General features: G+C 37.5%; 1 protein-coding gene across 3 annotated transcripts; it reads right to left on the bottom strand.

Annotated features, from left to right (window-relative positions):
- Window positions 1-3: 3 nt before the first annotated feature.
- On the bottom strand, window positions 4-27142 carry LOC149831111 (monothiol glutaredoxin-S17-like). Of its 3 annotated transcripts, none has more exons than XM_090013669.1 (4): window positions 27009-27142; window positions 25458-25662; window positions 25128-25202; window positions 4-1494 (listed from the first exon to the last, which is right to left on the bottom strand). In XM_090013669.1, the coding sequence occupies exons 2-4, from the start codon at window positions 25626-25628 to the stop codon at window positions 229-231; spliced, it is 1512 nt and encodes a 503-aa protein (XP_089869795.1). In that variant the 5' UTR covers window positions 25629-25662; window positions 27009-27142; the 3' UTR covers window positions 4-228. The 3 variants fall into 3 exon arrangements, with proteins under 3 accessions (XP_089869795.1, XP_089869797.1, XP_089869796.1); XM_090013671.1 differs by having other exon boundaries at window positions 25458-25669; window positions 27009-27139; XM_090013670.1 differs by having other exon boundaries at window positions 25458-25674; window positions 27009-27114.

Here is a 27142-nt window from a genome sequence, read left to right as displayed (position 1 = left end):
ATCGAAAGGGACGACTATCAAAATTATTCATTCATTGCAAGCACAAAAAAGTAGACTTGAAAAGAAAGAATCCAGTGATGCAGACAGACCACAAAATAATATCATGCATATCTTCTCAATATAAGGGATGTCAAAAAAGTTGAAGCCATGAATCCAGCAGAAGTTTCAAGCTGGTGAAACTGCAAGCAGTAAACATACTGTATTTTGGAAGGGTGTCCACTTCAACAACTACTCCATCAGCATCGATTTCAACTCGCCACTCTGTTGAAGTTCCAACACAATGTCGCAACCACCAATCAACTCTCCATTGTGGTAAAGCTGAGGATAAGTTGGCCAGTTGGAGAAGGTCTTGAGCCCCTGTCTGACTTCATCATCAGTTAGAATGTCAAAGGATCCAAAGCTCACACCTTCTGACCTAAGAGCCTGAACGACCTTGGAGCTGAAGCCACAACGAGGGGCATCTGGTGTGCCCTTCATAAACAGCAATGTCTGTGATGAAGATATTAGCTTCTTCAGGCGATCTTCTAGAGATTCTTTTGGAATAATCCCTTTCTCATACAAAACTTTTTTCAGTTCACCACTCTTCTGCATCTCCAGCATGATGTCCGATCCTCCAATCAGTTCCCCCTTTATGTATACCTGCGGATAGCTGGACCAATTGGATAATATTTTCAGCCCTTGACGGACTTCATCATCAGCTAAGACATCAAAGCTACCAAACTCAACCTTCTCTTCCCGAAGAATTTCAACAACTTTGCGGCTGAAACCACAATTGGGCTCATCAGGCTTCCCTTTCATAAACAACATTACAGGATTTGAATTTATCAAGCTCTCCAGCAAAGAAGTCAGCGCTTCATTTAGGCCACTTGATTCAGTTACACCGCCACTCATTCTCGTTGCCGAAACATCAAATGAAGCTGGGTTACTCGGCAATTCTGTGCCCACTTGGACACTTGAACCGGTTACTGGAAGAATGCCATGATCTCTGAAAACCTCTTTAAGTTCACCACTCTGATGCATTTCTGTTACAATATCACAACCACCGAGAAGCTCACCCTTGCAAAAGATCTGAGGGTAGGTGGGCCAATTAGAGTACTTCTTCATCCCTTCACGAACCTCATTATCCGTGAGAATATCAAAACTTCCATACTTGACGCCTTCCTCCTTTAAAACATCCACCACCTTTTGACTGAATCCACACTTGGGCTGCTCAGGGCTTCCTTTCATGAACAAAAACACTTTATGTGAATCCACGAGTTGCTGCAATCGCTTCTTCAAGGAGTCACTAAGGTCAGATGGAGGCTGGCTTGCCTGTGAACTGTCATTTTCTTTAGCCAACTCTTTAACCGTTTCAAGCACAGAAGGACCGGCTGCCATGCCAAGACTTGCAGGTGCAGCAGATTTAGCATGGTCAATAGATCCTGCAACTTTTGCAACTTTATTGGCCAAATTGGAAGGATTTGCACCCTCCAATGTATCAACCGTTTTACCATCCTGGAAAAGAGAACCACCATTGATTAATGATGGTGCATCTTTAAAGTCAAGAAACAGATGGTGACCGAATAAGAATGGAAATAAAAATCAACGAAGAGATCCACTTAAGATTTTTCAAAGACAATTAACAGAATTTTAGGAGGCAGCAAGGTAGTTGACCCATCTTGGAAATTAAAATCAAACAAGGATGTCAAATTTAAAAAAAAAACATTCTAATTTGTACAGCAGTAAATGGGGAATAGAGAGAGAAATCAAGAGGAAGATACTCATATGCTTAAAGGAGAGAATGCAACTGTTCATTGTTTATCAAAATCATCCCAACGTCTTAGGTTTTATAAGGGAAAACCACAACTAAATAAGACCTCAAATACAAAAACAGTGTAATCATTAAATAGAATGATATGATTACCATTTAATTGATATTCTAAGTTGCATCCTAATGTGAACTAATCAAAGGAAAAATTCAAAACCTTAAAGTTCTGATAACCTTCCTTTTGGATGCTATAAAAAAATGTTCACCTCAACAGTGATGAACGTGTGAAATTGGAGAGAGAGAAAGAGATAGAGGTTGAAGATGATGGAATTGTTAGGGCTCAATTTCGAAGGGGTGTTCCTCCAGAAACTTCTCAATTTTATTCAAAAACTTCCTTGATTACAAAACAGAATTGCCTATTTATTTCCCAACGGAATAGAAAACTGACAATTTCCCTAATGGCCCTCTTCTAAAAGGATCCCACCAACCTGCTCCATATCCATTTACAGTTATTCAAAACCCAAACCCAGAGTTCAATCAACTAATATCAACAATTTCGTTAAAATGTTCTGCTATCAAGTTCACAACTAATAAGTGGTTTGATTTGAGGCCAAAAGAAATAGACGAATCATCATAGCACATGTAAGATACTCATCATTGATCTAGCAGAGTTCTCAATGACAATGAAACAAGCTAGAACAACAAGAACAGATCAATAATGAAAAATTATGGCCATCCTATTTGTTAGATCAAAAGCAAACACCAGGAATGAAGGACAAAGATTTGTATGTCTACTGATAAACAGACCAACACATTAGAACAAAATAACTCCACCTCACATAGCATCATCCCAAAATCAAGAGTATCAAAACCAAAAACAGTAATTTAATGGCACGGGAAAGTTTAATGACTTAAACTTCAAGTTTCAACTTCAAAAAGTTCAAAATAGGAAATAAGTTAGAAAGAACAAGAAATTTTAAACAAAATTCAACAAAAGGGAGAAAATTTTGGGAAATTCATTAGAAACATGAAGTTGGTGACAATAGATTAGTATTGTAGTTGCAGTATCACAATTGGAGATGATAATGACACGTTTTGTTCCCAAAATCAATTAAAAATCACCATAAAGTAAGATGATGGTGGCATGAAGCCTCTAATCTACTGGGAAGTTAAGATTTAGGATTATTTACAAAAAGCATACCCAATTTTTTTTTAATAATTCAGGTTTCATACCCAAAAAAATTGATAATTCAAATGCATACTTCCTTTACTTTATGGTTAATCAAAATAATACCTGGCTTTTATTCCTAAAGTGACAGTTCATATTTTTACTTCAATCTTCATTTCACCCTTGTCATTATTTGAAAGGTCAGTTTTACAATTGATAAATGTTTCCTAACTTCTCCCATGTCCTTTGTCCTTTTTTGTTTTTCCTTTTTTCAACTTTTGAAATCCCACAACCCATCTTATCTATGTAATGTATGGAAGGCATTACAAACCATATTCACCTGTTTCCATGGAACCTGTGTAGCTATTTCTTATGCAAATCAAAATGCTTTGCATGCTTTCAACAGATCCAATGCGAAGGATGGAAATGGATCAGACATGAGTTGGGTCAAGTTTAATTTGACACTAGATGTGGATTTCAAAATGGATCTGGTTGTTGATCAAGATTTAGTATAGATTTCACTTTCATAGTAGAAACCCATATTCAAATGTGATCTAATAGATTGGAGAATCATGTGATGTATGGATTGGAATGCATTACAAATACTTTAATATCCGGTTTGATGATAAGGTTCAGATCCGGTTTGGCAGTGGGTCAGAATGAGGATTGATTGGTACCAATTTATTGAGTCTTAACCATTAGAAGCTGGATACTTACCACAGACATCCTTTTCAATAACTGAAGATAAAACTAGGTATAGATTTGAATTACCAATATTTTTGGGTAGGAATCTAAAATATAAAAAATCTGGGTATGTTTTTTGTAAATAATAGTATATTTTTGTAAATAACCCTTCGGATTTAAAAATAAAATATATCATGGTGGAAATAGAAAACTAATGAATGGCACAATGTAGGCCTTAAAATATGGGTAAAACAACTTCAATTAGAGGCCTTCCATTGTGCTACAGAAAACCGTGAAATCTTACATCTACATGCCCACATTTTACATCATTTTCTCCAGATAATGACATCAGAAAATCTTATCAACTGTTGATGCTAGTACTATAAAAAAAGTTCTGAAGACAAGAAATTGACTTTCAGAATTCAGATCAGTAAAAGAAAATACATTTTCAGCCCCTGATTCACACATTATGTTAAGACTAGACATTTGAATTCTCAATGAGATGGCTGAGGTAAACCATCAGCACCAAGCAAATATACATAAAATTAAATATCCCTTAATATTAAGAACAATGAACTACACAGGGTGGAAAAATTTTCACGTGTGCATTCAGCACATGTAGCATCCCATACTAAACATTATTAAAAAAGCTACGATTGGGAATGTTGTCTCGGTTTCTCTTCAATCATGAAATATTTGAGCTGCATTATTGTGTTAATTTTGTTGGTTTTCTACTGGCAATTTTAAGCTAGAGAGCTGGAGAGATGTGGGATACAGGATACTTTCAATTCCTTAATGGTTTCGTCTTCGGTTCAAATCTACAAGGGTTATCCCCAGCTTGCTATGAAAAAGAGGGAAAAAAGAAATCCTTTGCACTTGAGAGCCAGAGAGGTGCAATCCAGGATAATTTCAAATTCTTCAAGGTTTCTTCTAATTGTTATAAGTAATTCCATGTGTCCACTATTCATCCTAGTCTACCTAATTGATTTTGTCAATCTATTGTTACAACTTTCGCTTGATTGTGTCACTGACTAGTGTAAAAATGTATAGTACAGCAATATAGTATAATCACTTTAGGGATGTTTTTTGACAATTTCTTTTCATGACCTCTTTCTGCAATTTTGAGAATTGGATTTTGTGAGCAGCTACCAGGAATATTCACACTTCAAATAAAGGTCTGTCAACAATTTCCATCTTTATCTCCGTGCTATACACAATGATGTGATCAGCAAATTTCCATCTTTATATTTGTGGTATACTTGATTAAAGCTTTGAATATATTATAAGGGTGTGAACTACCATGGCGTTTTGCAAACCAATTATCGTTACTTTGGTGACAATGGTGAAGAAATGCATGGGAAGCTGTGGCTGCAATATCAGACCAACTTAAACTTTTTTGAGTTCGCATATGCAAATCTGATGTTATCAATTGCAATTGTTCAGAAACATACTCCATTCTCTGATACATGGCCCAACTTTTTGAAGACCTATTCTGAAATCTGATATTGCATACACTGACTGAGAGTTCCTTTGCATTTACATTTTGAGAAATAAATAGATTTTAAAAATTAACACCAAAGATCTATTTTGAGAAGTTTACATATGCAAATCTGCTGTCAATAATTGCAATTTCCCAGAAGCATTCAACATTCTGCAATAAATAGCTCAATTTTTTTTTTGAAATCCAATATTGCAAGCACTATTTTGACTGACATTATTCTTTGCATCTACATTTTGAGAAATAGATAGAGATTCTGTAAATGTCACCAAGGATCTGATTATGTTTCTTCTCTTCAAATTTGAAACTCAGAATACTATGTTGCCATATTGGCTAGGTTGTTCTTTAGAGTTTTTTTTTTCTGGGGTAGACGCAGTTTTTATTTGATGACATCAGGATATCGAAATTACATCTTTTTTGAAGATAGTTTCTCCTTTTTATCTTATTGTTTTTGGTATCAGTAGAGACGAAAAAACTTAATGCTTAATACTAACTTAATGTCCTCATATTTTTTCAATCAACATTATTTAACAATGCACACGCTTTAAGAATTTGCACAATGTGGGATGCAGGAAATAGTTGATAGACCAGTAGACAAGAATGTTGCAAGATCCAAGTTGGTTTACAAAATAAAGTACAAGTCAGATGGTAGAATAGAAAGATATAAGGTGAGGTTACAGACTAAGGGTTATACTCAAGAATATGGCCATAATGGCTTGGGTTATGACATACCTTTGGCCATTTTGTTAAGATGGGTACCACTCATATTGCTTTGTCATTAACTAAAGGAATGAAGGGGATATTGAGCAGCTTGATGTTAAAAATTCATTCCTGAATGGAGACCTTCACAAAGAAGTGTAAACAAAGTAGCCAATTGGTTATAATGAAGAGAATCCTTTCTAAAAGTATGCAAGTTGAAGAAACAAGCCTTACAAGTTGGATACAAATCTTAGTGGTATAGTCTGAAATCGTGGATTTTATAGCAATCAGCTCGACCACCCTTTTATTTATGTTTAGAGATGGAAGTCAAGTGATTCCTTTATGAAAGGTTTAACATGAAAGAGTTTGACCCTAAGATATTTTTTGAGGATAAAGTGGATCCTAGGTGGATTGTTTGGTATTATCTCAACATATTATGCACGAGACCTACTTCAAAAATCAGGCATGAAGAATTGTAAACCCACTTGTACGCTTGCTCCCGTGAATAAACATTTATCAGAGGATGAACAGTTGATTCTGCATAAAAAATGACAGTGCTCTTCCGGCATTGGGATATTCATTGTTTACAAATAACAAAGTCATTGTAGTTAAGCTTTTCAGATCATGCATACACTAAGATCATCACATTTAGAAGCTGTTAAGAAGGCTTGAGATACATCAAAGCAACAACAGTGGATGAGTTAATATATAAGGTACACAAAAAATTTATTTGCAATACGATTGAATATAGTGACCTCTCAAGATGCAGATTGGATTAGAGATCTCAATAATACACAATCTAGATCGGGCCATTGTATTTACTTAAGGAAACACTTGACTTCGTTTAGAAGCAAGAAGCAAAAGATAGTTGTACACTCCAGCATTGAGTATAACTATAAGGCAATGACAGCAATCAAAGAAAAACTTCTTTAGACAAAAAAATTGCTTACTGTACTGAGATTATAAATTTCTAAATCAATCATGTATTTGATGGCAAGAATGCATTGGCAATGTCATTGAATCCAATGGAGCTTAATAGCATTAAGCACATTGAACTTGACAACCATTTTGGTTGTGAGAAGACAGAAGCAGGAGAACTAAACTTTGTTCATATATGTCAAAGATAAGTTGCTGAATGCTTTAGCAATAGCCAGGTACTGAAAACTGAATATCAAACTATCCACAGTTCTCATCTACATATAGTTTGAGAGAGGGTGTTACACCGACTACTCAAGGACAATCTTGTACTTTTACATGACGGGATACATGTACCACTTGTCTATTACTTAGGTATTTAAATATTATTTTTAACAGTGATAATATTATAATTTGAGACATACTAGATATACAAAAGCCATAGAGGTTGTCCGCAGCCTCCACTACACTGGATGGACATTACCTAAATGTTCCTCCTCTATTTCCTTCTATCTTCCCTCATCTTATTTATAATTCAAACTTTTATCTTAACCAGCCTTTCAAGAAAATATTCAGAAACAAGAAAAAGGACTTGAATAAAAAGTTAATAAAGAGAAGAATTGTTGCTTCTAAAACCATTTCCGTGCCATGACTAGTTCTATCTGGGGCACACACGATCAGCCATCTTGGTTGCCATAACTTGATGGTTATACAAATACTTTTAATTCAATTAAAATATTCTATCCCACCAGTAGGCTCCAGTTGAGGTAAGAATCGGATGCACGTAGAGGTGAGTAGCTCACATTTGGCCAAATGAGAGTGGTATTTTTGAGCCAAGTTAGAAGTGATCAAGTCAAAGCTTATTTAACCTAAGCCAGGTTAGATCAATCTCAATTTACTTGACCTGAGGTAGGTCTCAGTAAGATTTAGCTTATGTTATTACCAGTATATCAACCTAATTTCACCTTGACCAAGGTTTTGGTTGCCATATGACATTTTCATTCAAGGAATATTATCCTAGATATAAAATTATAAATCATCTTGACTATTATACTAAGACAAAATAAGGTACTTTATAGTGTTGCTCTGAAAGCATATTATGATACACCAAGAGCAAGTTTTGACAATGTAAACAATAACAAACATCAATCTAATTTGTACAAGATCATTAAACACTATGTGATACGGTCCGAATTCTGAAGGACCCTGCTACGGATCCATTGCCTCAATCAATCGAAGCGGATCCCAGTGTGGAAAACCTCAACCCACATCCATTGGCCCAAATAGATTTAAACCTTGTACAGGTTGTGGAGAACCAGAAATCCAAGTTCCATCTGAAGCAAGCCACCTCAGCTAAGTGGGACCCAAGCCAAGTGTCGCCACATCACCTATGCAAGCCACATCATCTTAAGCACCAAGTTGGACCAGCGGGACCACTTCAAGGGCGCCACCTCGTTGCAGCCTTGAAAGAAGAAATTTGGACCTGGATCCAATAAGGCGAACGAATCTGAATCCGGATCAAAGGAGGCGAACTGATCCGATCCCAAATCCACCCCTAAGGTCGGCTGGCCCTTGTGGGGCCCACCTAGAGAGGTCGATCTCCCCTCTTGAAGGCTTAGATGGGCGTGATTGGGGTGTTAATAGGAAGCTTAGGTGTTATCTAGGCCAAGGTAGGTGTTACCTCTTACATGTAGTATGGGGAATCCCAAGGGGGTAACCTAGGTTTATCTTAAATTAGCCTTTCATTTATGAGAACCTTGTAACTTGTGAGGTGTTGTTAATAGCCTCCTTTGAGCCTATATATAGAGGTTCTTTTATAGTTCAAACATGACATGCAAATGAATATTGAGGTTCTCTCACTCTCCCTCTCAAGTTTGTCCCCCTCTCCCTCTCTCTAAGTGACGCCTCTCTCTCTTCTCTCTTGGTCCCTAGGCTCTCTCACTCTCTTCAGCTCTAAGGCTCTAGCCATTGAGCTCAAACCTCTAGTAGGTCAACCCATCAAAGGGACTTAGTTGTAGCCTAAGTCTAAGCCCGTCACACTCAAGCAAACCAACGGTTGGGACCTTACCTCAGCAACTCGGCCTTCAGTGGACCTTCCCAAGTTAAGGACCTATAGTAGACCTTCTCACAAGCCTAATTGTACACATGGTAAGTCGACCAAGCCCAGACCCTAAACCTAACTTACTTTTAAAGCCTACCCGAAACTTTGAACTTAGCCTAAGGTTCAATATTCTGTTGCTGTGAAGTGCAGAATCTGACCCAACTTGCCTTAATCATATCTCCCCAACCCGACCTAATTCAAGTCTGAAAATTTAACCCTAAGTCAACCCACGTGTCCTTAACTAACCCACCAAAAAATAGGTTTTTTCTCAATCCCAGTAAAGAGAAATAAATCTGACACCCAGACCTGTTTTTTTTAGACCCAAACCTATTTTTTCTATTCCCACATTTTTACCTCCCAACCTCTGACAAAACCAGACCATGTTTCCAACCTAGCCAACCTACCTAAACCTAAGCTTGAACCCAGACCTACCCCGTGGGCCCAAGGACATACCAAATTGGTATCATAGTGAACGATCCTTCTTTCCTCAAATTTTTTCGAAAATGAATTCTGCATCCATCAAATCTGCCAAGAATTGGGGCAACACCAATCTTGTTCGAACGAGAAACCACATGACCGAAGTCGCAACTAGCCTCCAACCAATGTTGGACCTACTGCAGCAAGCCCTGAAGGAAGCTCGGGTCACGTGACAACAACTCTGATCTGCTAGCCAAGGAATTGATGATTTCAAGAAGCATGTCAAATTTTTGACATGCGAATCAACCCCATTTGCGCAACATGTCGGCCAAACCGACACGAACGGTCTTGTCATCGTCCCTGCAGCCGACACGGTTCCCAAAGAGTAGACACAATCAATCCCAAGAGCGCAAGATCATGAGGTTTCACATCAGCAAGCGATGAAAGCACTTTTCCCTACTTCCATGGGAGAAAATTTGCATGAAGAAATACGTAATATAACAAAGTGATGTATGAGCCAAATGAATGCCCGCAAAAGTAGACTAGGGTCCATAGCTCAATGGTGACAACAATGTATCAAACCCCATGCACTAGTTGCTAGGTTTTCATGCTTGTATGACCAATCGAAGGCATGTAATTTGTGCCCCTTCAACGAGCTTATGCATGGTGTGGTGAAGCCGCCATACGAGCTTGCCCTTGCTTGTTTTGGGCTGGTTCTGAAACCCGTCATGGACCGTGGTCCGTGAGATGAACAAGTAGGAAGCGGAAGAACCCACTCTATCGTGTGCAAGAGAGAGCTTTTTCTGCCAAAACATCGCACAAAAAGGGGTCTACATGTGGTGGAGTCATTGATGCCATATGAAATGACCAATAAAGTCAATTCCCCAGATGGTTTTGGGATGTGTGCAAATGTTGCAGTGATGTCAGTCCAACTCACTCATGATGAAGAGGCCCACCTTTTCAAATCTATGCTAGGCCGGCTGACCCAAGGGCTAGTCGTTGTTGGTCATGACCATTATGACAGCAGCCCCAAGGTTGGCGCAAAGGCCATTTTGCCCATGTTTCTTGTCATTTGCCACGCGAGGAATAACATGATGGAAAGTCCCCTCTATATTACAAAATGTCCTCATGCAATGGCTTGGGCAGACTGCTTAGCGACACCAAGGTGATCGTGACATTAGGCAATTCTCTTGCCAAGCCACTACAACAACCCTAGACTCATGGCTGCAAGCATACACTCCATTAAGAGTGCGAAGGTACGATAGTTGCAAAGATATTCGCATGCAGCCCATTGATGCAACAATTTTTTTTGAAGTGGTTGCATCTGAAAGAATTAGACAATGTCGCAAAAGGGATAGACATAGGATAGATCCTAGAATTAAGTGGTGGGCACTGAAAGGAGCTAAACAAGGAATGTTTGTAGAGCAGGTAGTTAAGGAAGCTGATTGGTGTCTCAAGGAGGATTCAGAATCAATGTGGAATAAGATAGCGGGTGGCATGAGAAAAGTGGCTAAGGAGGTATTGGGTGAGTCTAAAGGCGGTGCACCACTAGGTAAGGATACATCATGGTGGAACGAGGATGTCAAATTAGCTATTAAGGTTAAAAGAGAGTGTTATAGAAATCTAAGTAAGAGTCGTGATAATGAGAATTTGGAGAAGTATATGATAGCAAAGAAGGAAGCTAAAAAAGTTGTTCGAAACGCGAGGGCTAAGGTATATAAGGAGGTTTATGACAAGTTGGATACCAAAGAAGGCGAGAAGGATATTTATAGGCTTGCAAAGATGAGAGATAGGAAATCGAAGGATTTGGGTATGGTTAGATGTATCAAAGATGAAACGCAAAGGGTTTTAGTCAAAGATGAGGAGATTAAGGAGAGATGGAAAGATTATTTTGATAAGCTATTTAATGATAGTCATGCTCAAGATCTTGGAGACTTCTCCATTCCTTTTCATGAGATAAATCGTGACTTCATGCGCAAGATTCAAAAGAAAGAAATTGCAGAGGCTTTGAAGAAAATGAAATCAAGAAGGGCAGTTGGCCCAGATGGTATACCTATCGAGGCTTGGAAATGCTTGGGAGAGAAAGGTTTAGAATGGTTGACAAATCTTTTTCATTTGATTTGGCGAACAAATAAGATGCCTAATGAGTGGAGGAAGAGTACTTTGGTGCCTTTATATAAGAATAAGGGTGATATACAAGATTGCACAAACTATCGGGGTATAAAACTCATGAGTCATACTATGAAACTTTGGGAGAGGGTGATTGAGTCTAGGTTGAGGAAGGTTGTCACGATATCGGAGAATCAATTTGGTTTTATGCCTGGAAGATCAACTATGGAAGCTATACATCTTCTTAGACAACTTATTGAAAGATATAGAGAGAGGAACAAAGATTTGCATATGGTTTTTATTGATTTAGAGAAGGCATACGATAGAGTACCTAGGGACGTTCTCTGGTGGACAATGATGAAGAAATGTGTTTCTCTCAAGTACATTAGTATAATTAAAGATATGTATGAAGGAGTAGTAACCAATGTCCGCACTTGTGGAGGAGTGACAACCAATTTTCCGATAACGGTTGGGTTACATCAAGGATCTACTTTAAGCCTTTTCCTATTTGCGATAGTGATGGATGAGCTTACGAGATCAATTCAAGAAAATGTACCATGGTGTATGTTGTTTGCTGATGATATTGTTTTGATTGATGAGTCTAGAGCTGGGGTTAATGCTAAGTTAGAATTATGGAGACAGACATTGGAAGCTAGAGGTTTTAAGTTGAGTAAGAGTAAGACTGAATATATGGAATGTCGGTTTAGTAAGCAACGAAGTAGTGAAGGGAGTGTAGTGAAGCTTGGTGAGCAAGAAATACCGGTGAATGATTATTTCAAATATTTGGGATCCATTATTCAAAAGTATGGAGAAATTGATGGAGATGTAAATCATAGGATAAAGGTTGGGTGGATGAAATGGAAAAGTGCTACTGGAGTGTTGTGCGATCGTAGAATGCCATTGCGGTTGAAGGGAAAGTTTTATAGGACGACTATTAGACCCGCTTTACTATATGGTACGGAATGTTGGGCTGCCAAGAGACATCATATTCAAAAAATGAGTGTAGCTGAGATGCGGATGCTTAGATGGATGTGTGGAAATACAATAAAAGATAAGATTCGGAACGAGGAGATACATAAGAAGGTAGGTGTTGCACCCATTGAAAATAAGATGCGAGAGAATCGTTTACGGTGGTTTGGACATATTCGGTGAAGTCCTAATGATGCTCCAGTTAGAAGGTTGGAGAAATGGGAAAATATATTAGTTAAAAGAGGTCGGGGTAGGCCTAGGAAGACTTGGATGGAGATGATAGGAAAGGATATGAATGCTTTGAACCTCACCGAGGACATGGCATTGGATAGAAATGATTGGAGGAAAAGGATTCATGTGGAAGACCCAAAATGAATTTCTTTTTTGGTTCATATCGCTGACCCCAATTGTTTTGGGATGAAGGCGTAGTTGTTGTTGTTGTTGTTGTTGCATCTGAAAGAAGTGTTGCGAACCATGCACTTGCTCACATGGCCTGGACGTCTTCTAGGGGATGTGATAAGGGGCAATTGTGCTTAACTATTGTCCCTTGCAACGTTGGAGCTAGGTCTATAAGGTCGCCCAATTGGAGACTATCCCAACCATCCTATCGATTAGGGTGGAGCAGGCTCGGGCGCATAAGCATAGGGCAGCCTTGCCTTCTGAGCCCATTAGCCCCTGTCGAACTTGGCACTCGTACTATTCAGTTGAAGAAAACAAGCTCGACCATGCAACATCACTTCCGTGACTGCTTACTTGGTTGTCCATCGATCCCACCATTGAGATCTGTTGTTTAATATGTGAAACCCCTTCCAAAAATCTGAATTCAAGAGAGCAACAAAGGTGCCCTCAGTCTGAGTTGGTGGCAACCCAACTATGGCACAATCTCACCTTAATCGAGGCCGAGAGTGTGAATCGAGATGTGTTTGCTCATTGCACAAGTGGTCTCCTCAATATAGTGGTTCACAAGCAGGACCACTTAGGCATCATACAAACATTAACCAGCCTTTTTGTGGATCCAACTTGTGGAAACACATTGACTGGCACAGGTGCCTTGAGTCCACATCTCAATGAAAGCACCAACAACAAGGACAACTTAAGGGTGTGGCTCATAGTGTTTGGATTAAACCCATTCACTAGTTTTGATCCCAATGGAATTTGCAAATAGATCCACCAGCGGCGAAGTGAGCTTCCCCCTCTAGAAGCTCATGAATGCAAACAGCTCGTGTGTTGGAAGAACGCATGGGTGCCACGTGGTGTTTAAGTTTGGAAGACATTTTGCCAAAGAATACGAAGAGGTATGCAAACATTCGTGTTCAATTGCGGTCTTCAAAGCAGATCCTTGCCTAGTGGACTAGGAAATTCTCAAGGGAGAGGGGATGATATGGTTTGAATTATGAAGGATCCTACTTGGATCCATTGCCCCAGTCAATCGAAGTGGATCCCAGTGTTGAAGACCTCAACCCACATCCATTAGCCCAAATGGATCAAAACCTTGTACAAGTTGTGGAGAACCCGAGATGCAAGTTTCAATTGAAGCAAGCCACCTTAGCTAAGTGGTGTAAGAAAATTGATATGTAAATGTTTTGGATTGGGTCTAGACAGACCCGGTCCATTCTTACAGGCAATGGAACTATTCACGTAGGAAAAGCTTATCTCTCTAGCAGTCCTCAACCTCTAATCTTGTCTAACAGGTTTCTTATCTCGGGCCTCAAGCATAATCTTGTGTCAGTTTCTCAACTTTGTCAACAAAACAATTCTTCTGTTATTTTTACTCATGTTTGTGTGAAGGGAATGAATTCGAAATAAACATACGCTAAAGGGGAAAAAGACATGAACTTATATGTGATAAAAGAGGCCTCAAAGTTTCTGCTGCTCCCTTTTGAGTCTCGGTCTACTTCCAAACCATCAGTTGATCTTTGGCATCGTCATTTGACCCATTTTGGCCAACCTTTTTTGCAATCCCTAGTCAGTTCTGGTTTAGTGTCTGGTTCTCTTTGTAATAAAAAGTTTGTGACAAAGAGTCTATGTCCTAGTTGTCAGTTACGTAAAAGTCATAAACTCCCTTTTCAAGTTATCAATAAAAGGGCTTATTTTACTTTCGAAATCATTTATTCTGATGTTTGGAGCACAACTCGTCTCCTCTTATTCATCGAGCAAGTATTATATGACATTCATAGATGGGTATAGTCGATATACATGGATCTTTATTATGAAGCAAAAATCTGAAGTGTTTGGCTTATTTTGTTGTTTCCATGCCTTTGTCAAAAATCAGTTTAGGCAAAACATTACATATCTCCACAATAATGGCGGAGGTGAATATAGTTTCAATGTTTTTAAAGAATATTTACAAACTCATGGCATAGTACATCATAAAGTGTGCCCTCATACACCTGAACAGAATGGCATAGCTGAAAGGAAGCATCAACATATAGTTGAGAGTGCTATGACTACAATTCATGCGAGCTATGCTTGTTTGGGTTTGCTTGAATGAATTGAAAGCTTGGTGTTGTGTTTGTTATGTTCACGTTGATAATTCTCAGCATAATAAATTTCTCCCAAAGGCATCAATATGCAAATTTGTCGGGTATGATGATGAATACAGGGGGGTACCGCTGCTAAAAGCCTAAAACCCTGTAAAATGTTGCATAACTATATCCAGGCATGTCATTTTGTATGAAAACAATTTTGTTTTTACAGAACAAGGCTCCAATGCAGATAAAGCTTCTTTGCTTTCTAAGTATAACTATGATCTGCAAGGCTGGTTGAATATTTCCATGCAGCAGGACATTAACATGTGTTGTCATGAGAACCATATTGTTGACTTGGGAAACAATAGTCCATGTGCAGATATGCAGCAAGAAAATGCAGTTGATTCTGCGTCCCAGCATGTTTCTTCTAATGATAAACATAATATTGCAGCAACAGATCCTCTTTCAGCAACTCCCTCTATTCTCAATGATAAATGGTATAGACATGTTTATCATAGAAGAGCAAAGGAAATGGCAGACAATTTTGTTCAGTAGGAAACAATACAGCATGCTCGTGCAAACGTTGAATTAAATGCTGACATGAGCCAGTAATAAATACAAGCTGAAAAGTGCAGACCTACCCAAGAGCAACATCCCATTGACAGGTGAGTGAGTTATGATGCCTTTAGTGCTGATTATAAGGTATATTTTGACACAATGATGGAGATCCAAAAACCTAAATATTACTTAGCGCAACAAAAGATTATCGCTGGATCGAGGCCATGAACGAAGAGATGTGTGCACTACATGTGTGTCGAACATGGAGGATAGTTGACAGGCCTATTGGCAAAAATGTGGCTGGCAACAAATGGGTGTATAAGGTGAAGCAGAAGGCAGACGAAAGTATAAAAGATACAAAACTCGGCTTGTAGTGAAAGGATATACACAGGAACATAGTCTAGACTATGATAACACTTTTAGCCCTGTGATCAAAATGGGAACCATACAATTGGTATTTTGTCTAGCTATGATGTATAATTGGATAAGGTATCAGATGGATGTAAAGAACGTTTTCTTTCACAGAGAGCTTAAAGAAGAGATTTATATGGAACAACCTCCGGGATTTGCAGAAGAAGATCTGACGAGAAAAGTGCGCCCTTTGCAAGAATCGATATATGGACTTAAACATGCCTCAAGAGCCTGGTTCTAGAGATTTTTCGATGAAATCCATAGGTACAGTTTTCAGAGAAGTCAGGTAGATTATTCTCTCTTTACTTGCATTGGAAAGCATAGAATTACTATCATGTTAGTGTTAGAAAGTATGTGAAAATGAATTACAAGAATGCATAATGCATTCATAAGGTCCAACATTGGACAAACACAACCCTATAATGGGGAATAACACAATAGACCACTAAGGGACACCACAAGAAGCCTACGAAGAGGCATAAGTTACATAAACTTTATAGAATGAGGGCCTAAAAAGCCATACCATACATGGGAGAATACCCCTCTATTTATACACAAAGAAGTGAGAGAAAGAGTGAGAGAGAGAACATTGTGAGGCCCAAAAGGGGACTCGTTGGGTCCCCAACGGTCACATTTGTGACCGTTGGGGTTCCAACGACTCCTTTGGTTGGGACCCCCAATGCAATGCATTAAATGCATTTTACAATAAATGAAAAATAAAAAGGAAAAAGAAAATGTAAAATAAAATACATGTAAAAGATGTAAAAAGACTAAAATGCCCCTTAATTGGCAGAATTACAAAAATACCCTTTATCGGGTATGATGAGATAAATACATATATATGTATATATGATTACATATATTTTAACACCCCCCCCCCCCCTCAAACTTTGTGTGGGGATAACGAGAAGTTTGAAGATACAAAATGAGGGTTCCAGTCTTCAAAAAAAATCTTCAATGAAAGTCACCAACATTATAGCACATGAAAGAACTTTGCATATGTCAGCCTTTAACTGTCTTTGATGATCATCCCCAAGCTCCTTTCACGATGTATCATAGATACTTCATTCATCCCATCTTAAGATCTTGTGGAACAAGCCAAAAGAACTCCAAGTAAAAAGTACCTTTGTAACTTAATCAAATAAGAGATATCAAAAAATGAATAATAGACCATAACATTGATTAAGAAGGACAATGATTCAAAAGATAATTTATGCATTTTGATTGAGTATTTATGCAAAACACGAATTAACCTTAAACATTGATAAAACACACTAAGTTCTTGAAGAAAGATAAGTGCACAAAGGCCGCACTAAGAACATTTGACCAAAAATATCTCCAAGAACCATGTAAAAATGCCTTTAAAGATGTCTACTTCAAGCACCAACACCTCAAAGAAATACATGTGCAAAGACACACCAAGAACACTGAAATAAAAGTACTCAAAGGTACAAAGGGGACACCCACACATGCAAAAGATTGAATTTCTTAGAATAGGTGAGTACTAAGGCTCACAAAATCATTCTTACAAAGGGTTTTATCAATATTTGGAAGTAAGGAGTGTGTGCACGGAGAACACTTATAAGTGCACAACGACACACAAAATATGAGATTTGTATTAAGATCATGTAAAAATTTCATGTATTAGAAATATATCTAAGAAGACAATAAGAACAAATTGCTCGTAAGGGAAGTGTACAAGAGCATACGAAAGAAAGCATGTTTAACACACATAGATCACTAATAAGAAGACATTTTATCAACAAAAGATGAGTTAATGATTTCTCTCACATCTTAGAAAGAAGAAATTTTATGTCAAACAAATGCCATATGTGAACTTGCAAAAAAAGTTCACCCAAGAATCAAGAGTGAAAGATATTTGAGTAGAAAGCCTTACACATTGAGGAAATTCTTACTCAAATATTTGCAAATACAAAAACTCATTAGGTGACCGAAAAATAAAATAAAAAAAATACTTAATATATAGGTTAAATGCCAAAATATTAAATTGGTTTCCAAATATACATATTAATGATATGATCCACTAGAATATCTTAAAACACAAGTTATGAATGAAATTTTGCAAATTTCAATAATAGTTCATCCACTACAAGCAACTACCTCATTAGTCCTCCAAAACCCATAAATCAAGTGTATAAGCTACTAGATCAAGAACATAAATATAATGTCATTAAAGGCCAAAGACACACACAAAGGTGTGTAAAAATACATCTTGTCTACATATAATAATACTTGAAATGAGTGCATCAACGACAAGAACAAGAGAATACACGCCAACATGGACCAAAAACATCTCTTGTCTACGTAAAAAGACACTCAAAATCAAATATTTCAGCTACTAGAATAAGAGTAGCAAGTCAACCATGGGCTAAAACACAATACATCTCTTGTCTACATAAAATGACACTTGAAATGAGTGAAAGAAACCAACCATAGGCATACATCTCAACGACTAGAAAAAGGACACAAATGCCAACATGGACTAAAATCACACACCATGGTGTGAATCAACGTGTCTTGTCTACATATAATAACACTCAAGACAAGTGTGTTCAACTACTAGACCAAGAAAACAAAGCCAACAAAGGGCTACCAACACACAAAGGTGTAATAAAAGTCTTGTCTAAATATGATGACACTTAGATAAGAGGTATAAAAGGAAAAGACTTTTGAGACAATAAGACTTGTAATGACAAACATTTAACAAATAAAACATTAATATACCTTAAAACATTTAAGGTTTCAAACTTCATACATCCATCACAAGTACACATAATTAAGAGCATCCATAAAATTAATGGACAAAAAGAAAACAAGTGCCACACTCACAATTAGAGATCACATAACAAGTCATTTTAGAGTCAAACTACAAATTGACAATCTAAAATGACATAACACGAGGTGCACATAACTCACCTCAACAAACATCTCTAATATCACAATAACAAGGTCGTATAAATGATACATTAAATAACAACTTGTGATGGATAAATATAAATGTCATAAAAAGGCAATTAATTTCCAAATAGGTGATTTTATAAAGAGGGCCGATTTGAAAAAATTAAATCAAAGGTCAATCACAACAATATGCTTTATAACAACGATTATGCATAAACACAAATTATGCTTTATCATGATCAATTCTTCAAAGAAGCTATTTATACCAAAAAGGTTTATTATACAACATGAAATATTAAGCAACATCATGTGTAAGAACTGATTTGGAATAATCCAAGAGTCAAATCAAACCTTAACTACTCATGTAAAAGTATTTTCAATAAGATACCAAGAACAATATTACAATATTCTTGGAAACAAATGTGAGCACACACGCACAACAAGAACACTTGTGTACAAAGAGCACAATACAAACTCGCAAATACGCAAATGCGAACCCAAAAGTCATAAGTTTCACTAACAGAGCTTGGGCTATAATCCCACAAGCTTTAACCATGATAGATATAAAGTGAAATTATATGCACACCAAATGATAATAGATGCAATCTTTATGTAATATAAGATATCGAATGACAATATAACAAATTTAGTTTAATATAGGCATTCTTTAATAGATGCAGTAAAATTTGGAAAAACTCATGCGGAAAAATTCACAAAAAGAACAAGTTTGTAAAACTTGCAATATTAGTAGAAAATCAAAAACTAAAGAACCAATCTTGTAGAAAGAATTGAACTTCTACAATTAGACCTTCAAATGCCCACAACAAAACTTCCCAAAAGAATAATCCCTTTAAGACCAAAACTTTAAAGGTTTTTTCACAAGAACAAACACTCTTCTTACAAGAACTGTGGAAGTCTCACACATAGTATTCACCAATAAGAACCACACAACACTAAAAAACGAGTATGTAAAGAAAAGAAGAAAAAAACTTAACTCCAAATGGAAGAAAACCATACGTCAAGAGTTACTAGAGGTATTCATACATCACTACATGAGGAATCTCTAATTACAAAAAAATGCACTAAGACACATGATTTGAAATCATTTTTGAGATTCTTAAAACATATCACTACATGAGAAATCTCTAATAAACATCACTACTCATAATATATGATAGCAAGTGTGTAGAAAAGAATGTGAATTATCACAAGCTTTTATATGTTAAAGAATTTCAATCTCAACTCAACTTTTCTTTAAAAAACTTCTCACATATAATTTATGCTTTTAAGCAAACATGCAAGAGATAACTTCAAAGTACCGAAGTTATTAGATAAAAAGTTAAATTGAAGGAGTCAAAGATGTCCATCAATATAAAGCTTTTAAATCATATGTAGGATTTGAAAAACAACAATAAGATCACAAAGACTCCTAAAACCATACACACGAGTTCAACATTGACATCAACTTATGCTTGAAAGATAAGCACGATTAACGACCCTATTAAAGGAAGTTTTAAGCAATGGCAAAAAAGTTCACCGATTTAACTAATTATCTTTTAAGAGATTTTAAAAATGTGATATACACAAAAGCAAAGGCTCAATGAAGAACCGAAAAAACACAAGTACTAAAAAACAAAAAACACATACATATAGATTATTAAGGAAGTAGATATTTCTTTATAATGCATGATACTAAACGAAAAAGAATACATACCAAATAACTTTAAGAAAGAAAAGAGAGAGAACAAGAAAACTTCGCCATTTTTCTTAATATTTCTTGAATAACACGCTTTCTGATGCACCAAAGAGCAACTCGGTCACAACCTTGCTTTGATACCATGTTAGAAAGTATGCGGAAATGAATTACAAGAATGCATAATGCATTCATAAGGTCCAACATTGGACAAACACAACCCCATAATGGGGAATAACACAATGGTCCACTAAGGGATACCACAAGAAGCCTACGAAGAGGCATAAGTTACATAAACTTTATTGAATGAGGGCCTAAAAGGTCATACCTTACATGGGGGAATACCCCTCTATTTATACACAAAGAAGTGAGAGAAAGAGTGAGAGAGAGAAAACATTGGGAGGCCCAAAAGGGGACTCGTTGGGCCCCCAACGGTCACATTTGTGACCGTTGGGGGTCCAACGACTCCTTTGGTTGGGACCCCCAATGCAATGCATTAAATGCATTTTACAATAAATGAAAAATAAAAAGGAAAAAGAAAATGTAAAATAAAATACATGTAAAAGATGTAAAAAGACTAAAATGCCCCTAATGGGCAGAATTACAAAAATATCCTTTATCGGGTATGATGAGATAAATACATATATATGTATATATATACATATATATGTATATATACATATATATGTATATATGATTACATATATTTTAACAGTTAGTATACGTGGATGGATGATATTGTGATTATTGAAAGTTCCAATCAGCATGTGGCAAAATTAAAGGAATATTTAAAAGGGAGTTTTCAGATGAAGGATTTGGGGGACTTGAAATATTTTCTAGGAGTAAAGATTGATTGAACTACAGACCTATGTTGTCAAAAGCGCTAGGCGGGGCTAGTCGGTGGACCTTCGAAAAAGCCTAGGCTGACTAGGCGGGGCCTAGGCGGGCAAAAAAAATTAAGAACAAACAATGTAGAAAAAGATAAACTACACAATATTGAGATAAATAAAGCATGTATAAAGCATAACAATTAATATTAAAGGGTCAAAACATAAGAGTGAATGACATTAAACATCGAACAGGAGTCGTTACAAAAGTCTTAAAAGTAAGACATTAAGTGCATGATATTACAATTCATGTTCTTAAGACAAAAGTGTAGCTACACATGAAATAATATACACAATTCAACTTCTGATGCATAAGTCGATTTCTCTTCTTGGTGTGGAGCTACACATGAAATAATATACGCAAAATTAACATAAAGATAAAGTAAAAGCATATCAAATACTTGAAAATATTATTAATTACCGCCTCAAATGTACTCCAATTGCGCTCACAACTAGAAGCACTACATGTAAGACCTAATCTTCGAATTGCAAAATTTTGAAGCTCAGGGCAGCCAATGCATATACTGAACCGTATACATATGCTGAACAATATATGTATATGATGAACAGCATATACTGAACCATATACATATACTGAACAATATATTTATATGTTGAACAGCATATACTGAACCGTATACATATACTGAACAGTATACCAAGAAGAAGAAGAAGAAGAAGAAGAAGAGGAAGAAGAAGAAGAGCGGAGGAAGAAGAAGAAGACCGGAGGAAGAAGAAGAAAAAAAAAGACTTACCGACAGGTAGCTCACCTAGTCGAGCTGGGTGGCGCCTAGGCGTGCCTTTGACAACATAGCTACAGACCGGATGTTCCTCTCCCAACAAAAATATGCAATAGATCTGCTCAACAAGACCGGAATGAAGAATTGTAAACCGATCTCCATGCCTGTGCATGTTAATGAGAAGTTGAGAATTGATGAGGGTCAACCCATTCAAGATGTGATGACCTATAGGAGCATAGTGGGAGTGCTACAATATCTGAGTTTCACTCGTCCAGATATTGCTTATGCAGTCAACCAAGTGCCACAATTTATGCATGATCCTAGAGAAGGGCATATGAAAGTAGTAAAGTGTATTCTAAGATATATTAAGGGCACACTCAGTAATGGTTTGCGATATCTCCCAAACAAATGGAATCCTTTAATTATTTTTGGCTTCACGGAAGCAGATCGGGCAAGAGATCTTGATATGAGGGGGTATGTATCAGGATATTGTGTTTTCTTGGGAAGTAATCTAATATCTTGGAGTAGCAAGAAGCAATGCACTATAGTCAGATCAAGTGCAAAAGCAGAATATCGTTCTATGGCATCTCTCGCTGCTGAAATTAGTTGGATTCATCATAGTTTGACTATTTTAAATCAGAAAGTTGGATGCTATGTTATATATTGCGATAATCAAAGTGCTATTCAAATTTAGTTGAATCCTATTCATCATGGCAGAATGAAGCACATCCAATTAGATCAACATTTTATTCAGGAGAAAATTGAGGATAGAGATTGAGGCAAATTATGTTGATTATAATAATCAAGTGACTAATATTCTCACCAAGGGGCTTACGAGAGCAAGGTTCTGGTTCCTAAAGAGCAAGGTGTCCATGATCCAATCTACATGTACAGCTTAAGCGAGGCTATAAGAAAATTGATATGTAAATGTTTTGGATTGGGTCTGAACAAACCCGTTCCATTTTGTAAAACGTTATGTAAGATGTATTTGTATTAAGAGTATTATGGTAAAATACCAAACCCTAATGTTCCATACAAATACTAATGAAATAAGAGGGAGCCACATAGCAAAATCGTGGACTGCTCCTTTATTCCAATTGTGTCTTCTTCCTCTTCTCACACCTTACTGCAAGATTTCAAAAGGGTCCAGATTTCTTACAAGTGGGACCTAAGCCAAGTTCGCCACATCATCCATGCAAGCCACATCATCTTAGGCGCCAAAGTTGGACCAATGGGACCCGCTTTAAGGGTGACACCTCATTGTAGCCATGAAAGAACAAATCTGGACCCAGATCCATTGAAGCAGACAAATATGAATCTGGAACTAAGGAGGTGGGCTGATTCGAACACAGATCCACCCCTAAGGTCGGCTGGCCCTTGAGGGGCCCACCTAGGGAGGTCGACCACCCCTCTTAAAGGACTAGATGGACATGATTGGGGAGTTAATAGGAAGCTTAGGTGTTATTTAGGCCAAGGTAGGTGTTACCTCTTAAATGTATGAGGAATCTTAAGGGGGTAACCTAGGTTTATCTCAAATTAGCCTTTTATTTATGAGAACCTTGTAACTTGTGAGGTGTTGTAAATAGCTTCCCTTGAGCCTATATATAAAGGCTCTTTTGTAGTTCAAACAGGATATGCAAATGAATATTGAGGTTCCCTCACTCTCCCTCTCTCTAAGTGATGCCTTTATCTCTCTTCTCTCCTGGCCCCTAGGGTCTCTCACTATCTTCTGCTCTAAGGCTCCAGCCATTGAGCCCAGACCTTTAATAGGTCAACCCATCCAAGGGACTTAGTTGCAGCCTAAGTCCAAGTTTGTGTGGCACACTCAAGCAAACAGTCGGTTGGGACCTTGCCTCGGCAACTCAGCCTTCAGTGGACTTTCCCAAGTTGTGCACCTGTAGTAGACCTTCTCACAAGCCTAACTGTACCCCTGGAAAGTTGACCAAGCCCAAACCCTGAACCCAACTCACTTTTAAAGCCAACCTGAATCGTTGAACTTAGCCTAAGGTTCAGTACTCAGTTGTTGTGAAGTGCAGAATCTGACCTGAATGCCTTAATCATATCTCCCCAACCCAACCTAGTTCAAGCTTGAAAATTTAACCTTAAGTCAAGCCACGTGTACTTAACTAACCCACCAAAACTCAGATTTTTTCTCAATCCCAGTAAGAAGAAATAAATCTGACACTCACACTTTTTTTTGCCAAATCCCAGCCTAGACCCAGACTCGTTTTTCTTGTTCCCGTATTTTTATCTCCCAAACCCTGAGGAGTCGAACCCTCAAATTTTACCAGAACCTTCCTCTACCTATCCCCTAAGACTTCTCCTAAATTCTCATAATTTTTTGTACAATATTTTGAGAGAACTAATTTTTCTCCCAAGGTCTGCCAAAAAACCCCAAAACTTGAACTGTCCGTATCTCCCAGAATAGCAAACCTAAAATCTTGAGATTTTAACCCAAGTTAGTCCAATGTGTGTAGAAACTACTCCCAAATTTTCAGCATTTTATCTGCTGTAATTTCGGAGATCCGAATTTTTTCCAAACCTTGTCAGAATCCAATAGAACCAGACCATGTTTCTAACCTAGCCAACCTACCTAAACCTAGGCTTGAACCCAGACCTACCCTGTGGGCCCAGGAACATACCACTATATTTGACTGCAAATAAACACACACAAATTTTGACATTCTCGTTAAAAGGACCTAAAAAATAGTATGCGGGGAAAAAGAATGAAGAATGATAATAACAAGAATTCTTCAATGTATTAGATGTGATCTTATGGAAAGTGATGATGGTAATGTTGGGAAACAACTATGGTTACCATGGTCAGAATGATGTTCATAGCATGGAAATGTTAGTGTCGGCAATAAAAATACAAGAGAATGATGATGGCTACATCTGCAAAAGTATTCGATCACTACTACAGTGCATATAGGTGCAACACTCCCTGGCTTGCCTTTAGTAACTATATGCAAATATAAAAGCAGAAAACACAAAATCACTGTCATCATGATCAACAACATTATTGTCATCTACATGGAATTGGCTTCATAAGTCTGATTTCTCTATTAGTTCCTCTCTGATGCTAAGCTACAGGAGCTAAAAAATAGCAATAAGAATAACAATTGCCAAAGTTCACACACCAACCTTAAAGAAGATGAAGTAAGGCACCGCGGAGATAGAATATGCCTCTGAAATTTCTGGCTGCTCTTCTGCTTCAACCTGCAGTCATCCCCAAGTACAATAGACGATAATCAACATATCAAGTAGGTCAAATGGCCATATATTCTTTAGAACTAATAAAAAAATGGTCATATCTTCTTTAAAACTAAAAACACAATATGAATCATAAAAGAGATCAAAGAAGGAGAGGAATGGATTAGAAACCAAAGAGGGTCTGAAGAGATGATATGAGAGGATGAAAACCCAGCAAGGTTTTTAAGAGAGGAGAAGGAGAGCAGTGTAGAGGTGACAAACCCTATAAAAACAAGCATGAGGGAAGTCTGCAGAGAGGTGAGAGAAGACTTGGTCCATCTGCTTCGATGCCTCGCACCATGATGCCCAGAAATGGATGATGGTGGGTAGCCCTTCTTTGATAGCATTGTCGAAATCGAACTTGGTTCCCAAATCCTTCACAGAGCCACCCATCTCTCTCTCTTTCTCTATTTATTCTGTCTCCTGGCTAAAGGCTCATCTTGTAAAGACAATAAGTTAGCGCATGTTTGAGTGACTGGTTGAAACCCGGTTTCTGAAAACCAGGTTTCTAAACCACCCTGAAAACCTAGTTTTGCAGTTTAATGACAACTGCTAACCTGTATGTATAACCTGGTTATTAAAAATCTCTGTTTGGAGGACAGTAAACTTGGTTTTACAATTTTTCACCAGAAATCCTTAAAACAAGTAATGTTCATGTAAAAATTAATATTTTCATGAGTAAAATAAAGGATAATTCACACAAGAAAACCCAGTTCATCATGTCATTATAACAAACATAGTTTAGAAGCATTTAAACACTCAACACCATCATAATATCCAATTATATAAGATAGTCATAACGAGAGAGAGAGGGAGCAGACCTTCTACTAGTATCTATCTGAATACTAAATTTTCAAGGATTGTGAACACTCATATAGTCTGATTTACTGAATTAAAATGTCAACAATAAACAAAATGAAAACAACCCAGGCTGGGCTGATCCACTACAACTGCAATATGTGGTATGAACATAGGCCTAGAAAGCACAGAGACAGCCAATGAAGAAAAAGATCCACATCCCGCTCTAAGAAGATCTTAAAATCCACAAGGAAATAAAGCATATCCAAAATATTTTTTATCTAAAAATCAAATTAATTAAATCAATTATATACTATTAAGAAACATAGCCAATGGTAGAACTATAAACCTTGTCAGTGAAGACTGTAGTAGACAGTAAACTTCTCAATATTAAAAAAAAAATCATCAAAACTAAACATCGAAGCTTCAAAATTAAATCTGTCCCCTAGAGTAATAGAATCGTGCGACTTTCCTTTTTCTAAATTATCTGAAGTATCTTAACACTAACAAGTAAACTTTCTAGCATATCAGTAATAATCTCAACAATATCAAAGTTACCTTAATCGAAATTAACCTTCGACCATTTCTTATCTGGATTCGTCTTCTTTTTAGTGCACGCTAAGGCTGCTAAATAACATCAAACTGAACCTAACCATAACTTCTCTGGTTTTGAAAGGGTTTGCTCATCATTCCAGTTTGATCTCAACAATGAACAAAATGAAAAATAAATGAAGGTGGGAGAAACCATAATAGAAACAGGACATGTAGTGTTCACAAAGGCCATCTCAAACCGCGTACATAAGGGGCAGCAGTTGGAGGCCCTTTCCCGTCCAGAGAAAGCTGGTTCGAAAAGCCGCATCCGACGCCCTTTTCCAGCAAAAAACAGAGAGAGAGAGAAGAGCCAGCCAGAGGCCCTTGCCTGGCCAGAGAAATCCGGCGAGATTCCAGCATGAAGCATATAGAGTGAGAGATTACCGGCGATGGAGGAGGACGTCTCCAGAGGGTAGGGACACGCAAGGAGCGCAGCGGCGAGGGTGTGAGGAACTCAGCAGAAGCGGGGAAGGAAGGAGATGGGCTCGAAGGTTCGGGTGAGGAGCATCAACCCTTGC

The sequence above is a fragment of the Nuphar pumila genome, chromosome 7 (genome assembly GCF_984573655.1).
Source record: "Nuphar pumila chromosome 7, dmNupPumi1.hap1.1, whole genome shotgun sequence".
In the NCBI taxonomy this organism is placed as follows: domain Eukaryota; kingdom Viridiplantae; phylum Streptophyta; class Magnoliopsida; order Nymphaeales; family Nymphaeaceae; genus Nuphar; species Nuphar pumila.
This window is presented reverse-complemented; position numbering and strand designations above follow the sequence as displayed.